Raw genomic sequence first — 13,313 nt, forward strand, 5'->3', positions numbered from 1 at the left:
TAGAGCAGGTGGGAAAAATATTGTCCACAAGTTACATTCATTTTCTTCTTATTAAAGAAAAAGCCACTGCTCATCAGAAAAGATCTGAGACAATATCATTTTGTAAATTTGTGGGAAAAAAGGGTCAAAAAGCTTTTGATGACTTTCTTACAGAAGTATCTACTCAGCCCACAGAGAAAAAAAATTCCCATGACTGCAATTTGAAAAACTATTCAGTAACCAAACAGAAAGCTACATCTCTAGTGAACACGTATCTCTCTCTCTCTCTCCAAGAAAGTTGGTGACAATTTACCAAACAAACTAAAAACCAACTATGTTTTTGACTGTACAGACAAATAAGTTTCAAATCACTGTTTACTTAAATGATAAAACTTCTGTACATCAGAAAATTCAATTTTGTTTGCAATTCTTTTTTTCTGTATTCTCGACAATTAAGTGCCCCGTTCCCAGTTTGTTTCTCAGTGGTTAGCGATACCGAGTTAACTTCTTTTAGTAAAAACTTTCCTGGAGTTCTAAAAGAATGACAATTAGACACATCCACCACCGACATATCTAATGAGAATGCTACAAAACGTATAAAAAAAAAAATTCCCCTATTTCCATTTTTAAAACTTGAAAAAGGTCAGTACATGTATTAGGTAACTTTTGCTTTTTTACCTTTCCCATAAGAATAAAGTCTAGTCTTTTCTGTATAGTCTAGAAACTCACTTTTTTAATAAAGTGAAAGACTATGAATCTGCTTAACATATTTATTTCTTTTTTATCTATTCAGTGCCACAGGGCGGTAGCATGTAGTGCAACACACTGATATTTTTGCAAAGCACCACATGACTCACTGTACTCTAACACACTCTATTAATCCTGTTTGGACAGCTGTGACTGCATTTGTTAGCTGTGTGTTAATTGTTCCATCTTTTTTCTTCTTTTATTTATCTCTATGGCAAACTATTCAGGAATTTCATTTGTTAGTCTTTTTTTTTTAAGAGAGTTTTATCATTAATCTGATTCCTATGAGACAACAATGCACCCAGCATGTATACTTACTTCCACAGAATCCATTTATTACCAACTGTTAATCTCGTAGATCATTAACAATGATTTTTTTTTTTTTTTTAAACAAGTGATGAATGCAGTAACTTAGTGGACACAATACTAATGTTAAAAAATTTTCTAAACTAATTTTTCAACATAACATCTTGCTCTAAGTGCTAGAACTGGTTTGCTACTTAAATCTTTAGCATACTGGCTATATTTTAAAACTGCACTGCTTTAAATACTTGAATTATTCTTTTGCATTTTTGTGAAGTTTTACTGCAGACTTTAGAACATGAGATCTAGAAGGTGTATTTTAAGATTTAACCCTCCAAAATGCATTGGAGGGGGGCATGTTATAGGAATTATCTAGTAAATCTAATAAAAATCATCATCTGTAGATAGACACAGCATGAAAATATACAGTACCGGAAAGTATGAACTGCTCTTCATTTGACAGTATGCTGGTTGAAAGGAGAATCAGCCACAGAACTGCTGGGTACACGTTACTGGTCTGTGGGCCTGAGCTTAAACTCCTCAGCTCGTGTTTAAGACTAGTACAGCCCGAGGTGAAGATTTTTGTTTTGTTCCGTTTCATGTTCTCAATGAAACTCACATTAGCTGCAAGTATTCTGCACTACTTAAACATATAATAGCCTTGCAATCTAACTTCAAGAATTCAAGCTGATGATTACCTAATTAAACAAAGTGAAGATACAAAATATCTTCTCTTTCCAACTGGTTAAAACAGTTTTTCCACTTCAAATGCTACTGCCAGTTCTTAACAATAAAATCAGAACTGCTTCAGTTCTACTAGGCTGGGCTACGAATTTTTATACTTGAAAACTGAAGTAACAAAGAATGCAAGCAGATTATTTCAGGGAAAATGAGCGTAGCCTGGTATTATTTCTGATATAAATCTTAATTTATTAAGATTCATTAACTTTATAAAAAGACATTTGCACTCAGATTTTATACTGAAATCCCCAAACGTAGTTTTTCCACAAAAACTGAGCACTGTAATTTCGCAGTGAACATGAAACTGTTTTACACTACTGAACAAGCAGTCTCTGTATCTACTCTTCACACCATCTCCTGTTTTAAGTTTTAAATCTGACCTACCTTTTTAAATAATCTACTCTCTAGAAAATGCTTAGCATCTTTTTTTTAGCATGTATGTTCTGCAGTTCATGTACATAGAATGTATGTTCAATGGCTCATGTTGGGGCAAAAAAAGAAGACCACACATATATGCTCTTTTTATTGAAAGTGGTGGCAAATTAAATACATATTACGAAGGCTACAGCTACTGGCTGTTCTTTCTTCTTGTTTTTTAACCCAATTAAACATCCTTTATTACAATGTGTTATACTCCCATTTCACTTACCCAGTGTTCTTGACATCACTGGCAAAGCAGAGCTCAGCACCAAGATAGAGACACAGTTTCCAATGATCTGTTTGAAAATGACAAACAGCATTTAAATTATACAGAGGATTGCTGAAGGGCAAAAAACACAACCAAACCACACAAAACAACGGAAAACTAAAACCAGTAGTCAAGATGAAAAAGAATTCCTGGAAGTTACATTCTCCAAACTGAACCTAAAGAAACTTACAATAGCATAGTTAGTCTTGCTTACTTCTGTCACATTTCTCCATACAGCGTTTCACAAGATGAAGATGATCCAAGAGACGAGTTAAAAACAAAAGCAAATATGTAATCATCTGCTTGTAATCAGTGTTATGTACGCTTAGATTCAAAATAATTCAAAACTGCCATGTTGCAAAGCATCAACTGTTTACTTAGTTCCTGCAAACTTTTATAAAAAGAACCATTCCATAGGCTTAGAATAGATGACTGATACATCAGCTTAAGCTTTGTATGTAACTGCTTGCAGGATTAGCATTATTTAAAAAATTACAACAAAGAGCTTCCTTTCAGTTGAATGCCTGTTGACTACTTTAAATAGTACGAAAAAATTCACAGCTGTTCGATTTTACTCTAGTTTGTGAAGCCTTTATAAAGAGTAATTGAAACTTTCTCTCACAAGGGATCACTTTCTTCAGCTCTAATTCTATCAGAATCCAAAAGAAAAAAACACAAAAAACTTCTTCAAAGTAAGTAGACAGTTGTGCATTCACGATTTAATTCTACACTATTCCTGCAGTACTGTAAACAATCAATAGGAAACATTAAGGACATTCCAACTCCCTACTACTTATTTACTATAACCGTGTTGTGTGTTTACCTACTTTCTCACTTTCAACATTTTATGGTAAAAATGTCTTTATCCATTACCTTAAAAAACTAACCAAACCAACAAACAAACAAATCCCACAACACACAATGAAACACATTGAAAAAAATAATTAATTAAATTCAGCATCTGTTCCCTGGTTACCAATCACCTCCCCTTGTCAGCTGTGGGAATATTTTGCCAAAAACCTAAGCATGTTCCTCAGCCTTGGGTAACAGCACTCGTTATTCTGAAGCCAGTGCTAAATTGTAGAAAGTCAAATTAGCCTCAGACTGCAAAACCGTTGCTTGAATAGACCTCCTCAGTCTTAGTTTAATTATTCAAATTTGTATTACTTTGTCTGTATTACTTCTAGCAACCAAGTTCTTCAGATTTCAAACAAGCTCCCTGAAGTACAGTTAGCACAATCAAAGTTACTCATTAGCAATACGTTTCCTTTGAAAAAAGTTCTTTCACTAGCTTTTCTATAGCTAGTTAACAAGCTCTGCTACTCCCGGCTTTTTACAAGTGAATGGATGCCATCCAAACTAAACAGAGCACATCCTTTTTCCCACTCATTCAGCATTTTGAAAATCTTCCAGTTTGCATTTACGCAGCTTACAAACAAATACTGATCACTGCAAATGAGCCATTCAGGGCAATTACTAACTAAAAGAGTCAGTTTGTCTTGGGTGGCAAGAAAGACAGGAGGGGGCCATCACCAACACAGACTTTACCTTACCTTTGTCATAGTTGTGTCATCCTTCCTGGGAGTGAAATTTTCAAAAAACCGAAGACTGTAGAAGCCGACGACAGAGGATACCATAAGATAGCTGTGAGAATCAAGGAAAAAGGAACCTCCAAGGAATGCGAGTTTCACTCAGGTTCTCAGCAGTCTCCTAAAAGTCTTAAGAACCAAAGAAAAAAAAACAAAAACACTTCGAGTGCTTGAGAAGGACTGACCCATCTCTTTCTTCTCTGCAGGCAAGTGTCTTAGTAAATAACCAGTGTCCCAGAAAACTAGACAGAATACTTGTTAACAGACAGAATTCTTAAAGAAAGGATACAAAATCAGAATGATTTCAAGTGCTGCTCCCACAAAACCAAAGGTGGATAGAGAGGCATTTCCTATTCCAGGCCCCTACAAGGAGAAAAACACTTTGCATCATTTAGTAAGGTACACGCAACTGTTCATAAAGTTGATTTCTACCAGGACTAAAAAACCTAACATCTTACATGAAATACAGCCTTTTCTCAATTCAGTATTTAAGGGGCATTCTGATTTTCTAACATGCAGGTCTCCCACCCTATGCAACTACATCAGCTAGCTTTCAAACTGGAGTGAAGTGTATTCCTACTCACATTTTATGTATGCTGCATCTACCCACCATGCTGCATTTTATACATGCTCCACTCATTACTTTGGAAACTAAAATGTCTCAGAAGATGACACTTCCAGTTGTTCGCAATACTACAGACAGAGCGGACATCATCACTAAAAACCTTTTACAGCTCTGCAAGCTCATATACAGCTACATGCAGGGGAAAGCATTGCCAAGTTAACAAAAACACGCCCTCATGGTTAAAGACACTGCTACTCAATGTGCTGTTCTTTCTTGAACTACTTTTATAATAAAAGAAAAAAAATGTCATGTTTTCTAAGAGGAACACAAACCGAGACAGGCTTTTCATATTGGCTTTTAACATATTTTCTTAAATTGAAGATTTCTAGTCCATACAAAAGTAGGAGACATGAGTAAAATGCAAACTCCAGATTACTGATTTACTGAATCACTATATCTTAAAAAAAGATTCTGGACTAGTTTTATTAAGAACTCGCTGTAACAGGACATGTAACAAATGTTTATGTGTGCACAGGACTGAAACCTAGAAGCAAAGTCAAGGCTGAGGCACATTAGTTTCAATGTTATTAAAGCAGAAGTTCTCACTTGCGATTTTGTAAGGGCTCCAAAGCTTTACTGAAGTTATAAAATTCATAAGAGATGTTTACTTTACCCCTGATCCCTTTGGCATTGCAGTCTCATCAACCAATAGGTAAAGAATGTTGAGAGCAACTAAGAGGACTGAGATGGACTATAAAAAAGTAGAAACAGTTGCGTTATTTACAAGTATCCCACATTTTTTAAATTTGTATGTTTATCCCCACCAGATTTCATAATGTTAAGTTTTTTTAAAACGGTCAAGAAAAGAATATCAAATTTGTTGCTTAAACACACCATTCAAAAATGTTAAAATTATTCCCCCAAGTGACTGAAAAATTCCTTATAATTTTTCTTGGAAGGGGGGCAAAATTCTTACCGTCTCAATCAGTAGCAATATCATAACAGCTGGATACACTAAATTCCTTTCCCAAGCAGAAGCTTTTTTCTTCCGTTCTGTTCAGAAGAGAAAAACAGAAGCTTAATACCGTAAATCACCTTAGAATAAAACGAGTCATTTAGCTATCTGTGTAAGTTCTTGTTATAGCTATAGGTAACAAAAGTTATCCTAACAAAATCTTATCCTGAACCAACACCAACTGGTTCACAAAAACATCCACCCTAAAGAGCTGTACAAAGCAATGCCAAAAATATGAAGTCTCTTCAGAGAAAGGCTGGGGAGATAGAGAAGCAGATCCTTCTTTCTTGTTTACAGGCTTGTTTCACCAGAACTTTTTTTTTCCTCTGGCATACAGCAGTTCTGAAAAGTTTTAAATATAATTACTTTTAAAATATGCTGTTCGGATGTCTATTTTAATGTGTCCTAAAGGGACTGAACAGAATTTCAAATATTTAAACAGTATTTTCCTTTTAAAACATAAAGCAAGAAAGACACGACTAACTCACCAGACTTCACTAGTACGTCTAAAAAGAACACCCCAAAACTTTTTGTTACCAGTCTTAGTTTTGCACCTAACATGTTGATACATGCAAAAATCCCTCAAGCCTTTGAGTAAGTAAGCTGACTCCTGCTGAGTGGTTACCATTACCAGAAGTATTACTTTTTAGTTATAAAAGAACAAACCTGCTGAGAATTATCTTACTGTTCTTAAACACAATTTGACTTTTACAGAAATAATTCAAAAACAGAGAGGAAAGTAATGTCTTAGATCATCCCAAATAATCATATCATCATATACGAAAAGACCGTGCTGTTGAGCTCCATGCAAGGAAGTCAAGAGCATTACAATTTCTCTTCAATTATGTTAAAAATAAGATCTACATTAGACTCCTTACTTAAATTTGTTAGAGGGACACAATGACTCCATGTAATGTATCTGGAGAAACTCACAATTTAGGAGTACTGGAAATGGACACATCTGTTTAAGAACAAAGTGGAATCCATCGACTGCTACGAGCTAAACACAGTGTCTTATGTGCATTTATTAAACTGCAATCCACATGAAGCAGTAGAAAGAAGTTTATTACCTAGATTCGTTTTCTTGCTTTTCACTTTTTCAAGCTCCCGTTCCAACTCTACCATCTGGCATTCCACCGTGGAAGATGTACCTTTTAAAAGAAGACGACAGTGTTTTCTTTTGAGTGAGACTAACTATAGCACTGTAAGACACACCACGACGATTCAGATTTAGGAAGCATCACATTAACACGCGTGGCTTTAAACTGCAGATGTTTGAGACTCTTCAACCACTTTTCAAAAAACAGAGTCTCAGACAAGGACCTTCCAATTCTGTCTAACCGGAAGAGTCCAACACATCCGAGGTTTCGCAGCGTGACCTGCTGGGACCGCTGCCTACGCTGCCGACCAGCTGCTGCAAGAACCGAGAGAACAGCTACTGCTGAACTGTCACACAGGTCCAAAACCCAGTTACCGTGTGGCAGCCTGACACAGATGCCTCAGTCTTGTACCTCTATACAATTCATATATCAAGATGTAACAAATTCTCTGGATGCCCTTCAAGGGCATTATTATTTAGCAACTTAAAGACAAGTGGTCCTTTGCCTCCAAACTAAGCAAGCTGATAGCCAGATCTCCAGTTGCAGCTTTCCCCAATCCTTTTTACCCAGCAAACTCAGTTTCCATACTGCTGACCTGCTTGTTGACACCTCTTCTGCTCATGTAAAGTTTGCCTGATTTGGTCAGTCTCTCTGTGTCTCTGACAACCATAATCCCACCTTCCTCACAACCACCCCTGAAACCATATTCTTTCATTTTCCTTTATACAGGTTACAGCATGTGTGTGTCACTGTTGTGCAATTCCTCAAATTCTCTCCTCTACACCAGCTGAAAACCGACAACCACGATCTTAGTTCCTCTCTCTCTTGCTAAATCTCTGCCTAAAGTCGCTCAGCAACCCTTCCTCTTACCCCTACACAGGCTCTAGGAAATCCAGCCCATTTTCCCTCTCCATCCTTTTTCTCTTCCACCTCCCGCTCTCTCGCAACCTCCCACCTTTCCCAGTGCAAGCACACTGTGGTTTCTTCCCTTGATTCCAGTTCCTCTATAAACACTGCACAGTGTTCAATGATACAGCTCTGAAATGCTGACTGGAGAGCTGCTATCTCAGTTATCATCTCATCATTTCTACTTTAGCTTTTACTCTTTGCTATCACAAACGGGAACTACTCTTCCCGGATTAAGTTAGAGAAACTCTCCACTCATCTTTGCCTCACTCTCATCCCTTTTATTTCTGAGTAATCTCACTTGAAAATAAATCAAGAGGGCTCATTTTCCCTGTCTATTCCAGGCCAACCTCACTCTGCAAAAACACGCCATGGTAGCGCCAAGGTCTTAATAAACCCTAAGTCCCCTCTGTCACCTTCTTTCTTTCTTTACACTGGCACCCTTCGCCTGCTGGTCGTTCCCTACCCTCGGCCTCACCTCTGGATGCAGGCTAACCTCTAACAGCACCACACTCCAGGGACCTTTTTTAAACACTCCCTAATAAATTTCTATGAGACTAATAGCCTTGTCCGGGCTTTTATCCCGTATCGTGATCATTTGCCTACAAAAACTAAGTAGCACTTAGGTTACTGGCACACTGACGCTACTTTATAGCCCAGTCTCATCATTCCCTTATTTTCTGTTGTCTGTTCATCCACCCAGCAATCTCAGCACAAGATAAGAAGGTATATTTCTAAGCCCATCCAGTCCGCGCATTCTCCATATTCCAGCACAGTGATGTCCTATCTGAAAGCCAAGAAATACACACGTATTTCTGGGATCGCATTTTTTTTTTTTAACTTTTACTCTTTTTATTTCAGAGTATTAATACTGATATTTTTTTTCTATGCGAATTACCGGTGAGACATCCAACTGTTGAAAAAATTAATTTTGAATATTTAATTGCATGCTTCTTCCAGACACATTTTTGCATGTAACACACAGTCTTTGTGCTATGCCTAAACATTTACCTCTGTTATCAGCGACATGATGTGTATGTGGTACAAATACATAAATATCTCAAATCCCAGGACTAAACCAGTAAGACCTACAAATGCTGTTTTGTAATAACCGTTCACTTGAAGTACCTGCAATATGAGTATCAGCTTAATATCTCAGTGTTTTTTAAATAAGTAATCATAATACACAGGTTTTGAGAAAAAGTCATTTTGAAAAAAAAGCATATCTAATTATCATTATAAAAATAAGCTTTTGCACTGATGCATTCCCTCTGAAAAAAAGTCTAAAACATCTGTTTTATGGAATGACTAATTACTATGAGTTGAGAAAAAGGATAGCTATAGAGATCAGTGAAAAAGTCTCAAGAACTTTACTGGAAGCGGTTGAAAAAGAAAGAAAATTCAAGTTAACATATGACATTTTCTTCTTCTCCTCCATAATTTGGTGGGTGTCAGTCTCTTCTCCCAGGTAACTGGCAACAGGACAAGAGGAAACAGGCTCAAGTTCTGCCAGGGGAGTTTCAGATTGGATATTAGGGAAAATTTCTTCACTGAAGGGTTGTCGAGCATGGGAACAGGCTGCCCAGGGGAGTGGTGGAATCACCATCCCTGAAGGTGTTTAAAAAACACATAGAGGGGGTGCTTGGGGACCTGGTTTAGTGATGGACTTGGCAGTCCTGGGTTCACGGTTGGATGCTATGATCTCAAAGGTCTTTTCCAACCTAAATGATTCTGTGATAATTGATTTAAGGGTCTCTAGGAAAAGCTTTATTTAAGATATATGTTGTTTCCCCGCCCAGTATAAAAATCCAGAGCTCAAAACACTGATATTCATTCACAGGAGTCTTTCCAACAAAGTCAACGTGATCACATTAGGTCTCTAAGAGACACTTCAGTAGAAATTCTGAATCACATTTAAGTGCTATTGTAGTTCCTCCTTAAAAATATTAGCAAACAACAGGTCGCTACACAAAAAGATATTTTATGAGAGGGGAAGGCAGCGTTTCAGATCAGTCAAAAGAGTATTTGAAAAGGATGCAGCTAAATTCTTAAAAGCTCTATAACATTAGCTTTATTTCAAACACGCACAAAGTTCAATGTCAGCGCTGTCTAGCCAATAAATCAAATCGGTAGACGAGACTAGTTTGGACTAGCAATGAAAAGTTAGAAGGGATTCTCCAAGAAAGCCACAAAGCAGCTCATTTAAGGTCAATTTAACGGTATTATTCTGTTTTTCTTCCAGCCCCAACATAAGACTTCAGTACCTCAAAGGAAATTGTAAGAGTATCTATTTGCATTCCCCCTAGGTGATTGGCAGTTCAACACCAATTAGTTCAAAATTACACTGTTACTAGCGTGCAATAAAAACAACACCTTTCATCTTTCTTACATAGGTAAGGATACCTTCAGAGCCAATAACTTTGATCAAGTAAGTATTTTTGATCCTACCCCACCCGTCTCTTTGGATTCAGGAAAACTAATAGCTGAAGGCAACTTTTTTCTTTTAATATAAAAAAGTCCCAGCTTTATTCTTTAACTGTAGGAGTGATGTGGGTACTGAAATATAATACACTGGAAACAAACATTTTCCCAAAGCCCAGTATCTCTTCAATAGATAAAAATACTAGGGTAGATAACAGGATCAAACTTTCCCCTCCCCCCTCCTCTGATTTTCAGTTATACACTGTAGACCATCTGAGAAGGAAGAGAATTAGTTTCCACCAAAAAGATACGCAGTTTCACAGGTAGATTTGTTTTCACATATGAAGAGCTTTACAGAATACTCTCATCAATTGCATCACCACCACAACAGTTACATCTATAGGAATCAAAAACAGCATCAGCTCACACAGCTAAATGTTCTTCCTCCTCTGAAAGCTGAAGCTTTACACAACCTATTCAGTGGAAACAGTGATTCATGTTACCCCCTTCCCACATCCAGACACTGTCTCAGAAAACATTAATTAGAACATGGCAAAGCAATGCTAAGAGTGTGATAATAATTGTTCTAAAAAAAAACCAAAAAACAAACAAAAAAAAAAACACAGCCAAACAGCAAACAAAACACCAAAACCAAAAATGTCAGCATTGACAATCACTAAGTATTGCTTAAGCCTATGGTTTGGTTCTCTTCAGTTTTAATAAAAATTCAACTCTTTGGTTATATATTTAAATGGAGTATATACATCAGAACACTTTTCTGCAAAACTGTCCAGCAGGGTTGCTGGAGCACATGCATTTCCTCTACCACAACCGTGAAAGAGATGCAACAGCCATGGCCCAGGGAGCGTGCAGCCCAATACACCTGCTCGGATACAGCAACAAAAATCCTTACCCAATCTCTGTGTTAAGTCACAGACTATGGCCTCTGACATCACAGCACTACATTTATTGATGTGATTAGCACCACACCTCCATTTGTAAACATTTTTTAAGAAGGCAATGAGCATGATAAGCATGAGTCTTCATAGTTCTGGCAAAAATGCTATCTATTTTTCTGCCATAATTCATATTTATTAGGAAGACTTCTGGCAGAGAATATAAAGCTCTGTATGCTTGCCACAAAAGTGAGAACAATACTTAATTAATTACTCACAAAAATCTTGCAGAGTACCTTCTTGAGCATAGAACATACTGCCTGCCACCTACATGCTACATCCAAGTTTAGATTTACTTTACAGCTTGTCCATTAATTTCCTCTGTACACCAAACTGTGGGTTTTCGAGCATTCCTTCAGCTGGTGGTTCCATACCATTCCCTCACCACGTGAAACAGAAGAATTCCGTTCCCTCTCCTGTCAAAGGACATTTAAGCCCCACGTCTTTCACCTCTTAAGAGTAGGCTGGTGAGAGCTCTGTGGAACATGGGTGGGTTGCAGTTCCACGTTACGTTGCATACTAACCGATTCACTGAAAGAGAATCCATTCTTTTGGCTAGCGGTAAGGGGAGCTACCTGCACACATCCTAAATCCAGATCCAATTAATTAGTAGATGCCTACAAACAGGCTAAGTCCATCTCACGAGGGATATTGCTGAACTGCAATATAAACAACTGTCACATAGACTTCTATGCAGAAAAACAGCAGACACTCGGCACCTAAACAATCACATTCTCTACTTAAATAGCGGAAACTACTCTGAACTACGTCTAATAGATACCTGAATAACACTGGGTCATTCTTCTGTATCGCTTTTCCTTGTGCATAAGCACAATCACCATGACAACATAAAATATTCAGCAACAAATATTTTACAGTTGCTAGCTAACATCAAACACACAGAACAATTATAATTACCCCATCACAGCTTCAAAGACATCCACTGCATGCACCTTTTTGCTTGTCTGTGTAAAAGCATATATATATATATATATGCATGCATGTCAGTATAAAAACCTAAGCTTCCAAAACAGCAAAGGTGAACGTCACTTTTAAACTGAAACCATGGCTGATTTTAGCACAAAGTTGTCATTACTCCTTCACAAATTTTAAATGCTGGAAATAAAGAGAACCACAATGATCTACTGTTATCAAAGATATTTTCCCTGACCAAGCAACTTTGAAAGGGGACTTACTGAGACTTGAAAGAAGGAGAGATTGAGACGTATGACAGAAGACTGAAGACCAAGAGAGAAAGGCAGAAAATTTAAAAAATTAAGGCTAAAGTCAGTCATAAGACAACACAACAATGGATGTGTCATGACATTAATATTCTTTGGGTTTCCAACCTGAAGCAATTGTATAAATAGTGGATGGATGGCTTCTCCAAAGCAATTCAGAAGAGAATTTCTGCAACATGATTTCCAGGTTTATAGAATCGATACATTTTCTGTAATTGGTGCCTGCCATGCTGCAACACTCATTCTCTTAGAAGCCAAACCTTCATACTGCTTTTGAAACTCTTCAGAACAGAAATACCTTATCAAGAAGTGCAAAAATTTAATACTAAATACAAGATGTCTAAAACATTTGTACAATTATTCATTTTGATTGTTCATTAACAGATTTCAAATTATTAAATCTACCAAATAGCTCCTAGAATATAAAGGACTGCTCCAATGTTTAATGAATTATTACCTAAGATTCTAAATATAATGAACTGAAACAGAAAAAAATCCTCTGAATAAAAAACCCCATTATGCAGGAAGTTGAGCCTCTTGCTAATCTAAGTTCATTGTTCTTCAGACAAGGTTAAAATACAGTCATTTACCAATCCAAACTATTTTGCAGTAAGGGTGGTGGGTCTGGTCAACTACTCAATTTGCTTTCTTAGGCTCAGAATATTCACATATTAGAGCTGATGAACATGCTAAAAACAAAACCAAAGCAAACCACACACACACGCGCGAGCCAATCTTGAACACCACAGTGAGCAACGAAATGTTAGCTTGTAATGCTTGTTACACACACCCCAAGACGTTGAAATTTTCTATTTTGAGAGAAGAGGCTATGTAACAGTGAGATCAATAATCCTGACCAGAACCACTCTATTCTCAATACAGTATTTGAAGCACTATCAGAACAACCATACCATTAAGCCGCCTCTGAATCGCTTCCTCCTCTAAAGTGATGATATACATCTGCTCATCTAGGTCTTCGAGGATCTGTATTTGGAAACAGAAACATGAACTCACTGTGTATCAAAGTAATTTGTTTTTCCAACTGCACTAATCTAGTCAGGT

At 37.1% G+C, this 13,313-nt stretch overlaps 1 protein-coding gene across 3 annotated transcripts in view; it reads right to left on the reverse strand.

Moving 5' to 3' along the window:
• Nucleotides 1-13,313, reverse strand: part of LMBR1 (limb development membrane protein 1) — a 76,913-nt gene that overhangs the window by 12,213 nt on the left and 51,387 nt on the right. For all 3 annotated transcript variants that reach the window (XM_055707446.1, XM_055707445.1, XM_055707447.1), the window contains 7 exons: nucleotides 13,163-13,235; nucleotides 6,698-6,778; nucleotides 5,589-5,665; nucleotides 5,286-5,363; nucleotides 4,337-4,410; nucleotides 4,012-4,102; nucleotides 2,420-2,486 (listed from right to left, as the gene is read on the reverse strand). In XM_055707446.1, coding sequence (XP_055563421.1) covers nucleotides 2,420-2,486; nucleotides 4,012-4,102; nucleotides 4,337-4,410; nucleotides 5,286-5,363; nucleotides 5,589-5,665; nucleotides 6,698-6,778; nucleotides 13,163-13,235 — 541 coding nt within the window. The remainder of the gene's footprint in view (nucleotides 1-2,419; nucleotides 2,487-4,011; nucleotides 4,103-4,336; nucleotides 4,411-5,285; nucleotides 5,364-5,588; nucleotides 5,666-6,697; nucleotides 6,779-13,162; nucleotides 13,236-13,313) is intronic.

Source organism: Falco cherrug, chromosome 4 (genome assembly GCF_023634085.1).
Source record: "Falco cherrug isolate bFalChe1 chromosome 4, bFalChe1.pri, whole genome shotgun sequence".
Taxonomy (NCBI): domain Eukaryota; kingdom Metazoa; phylum Chordata; class Aves; order Falconiformes; family Falconidae; genus Falco; species Falco cherrug.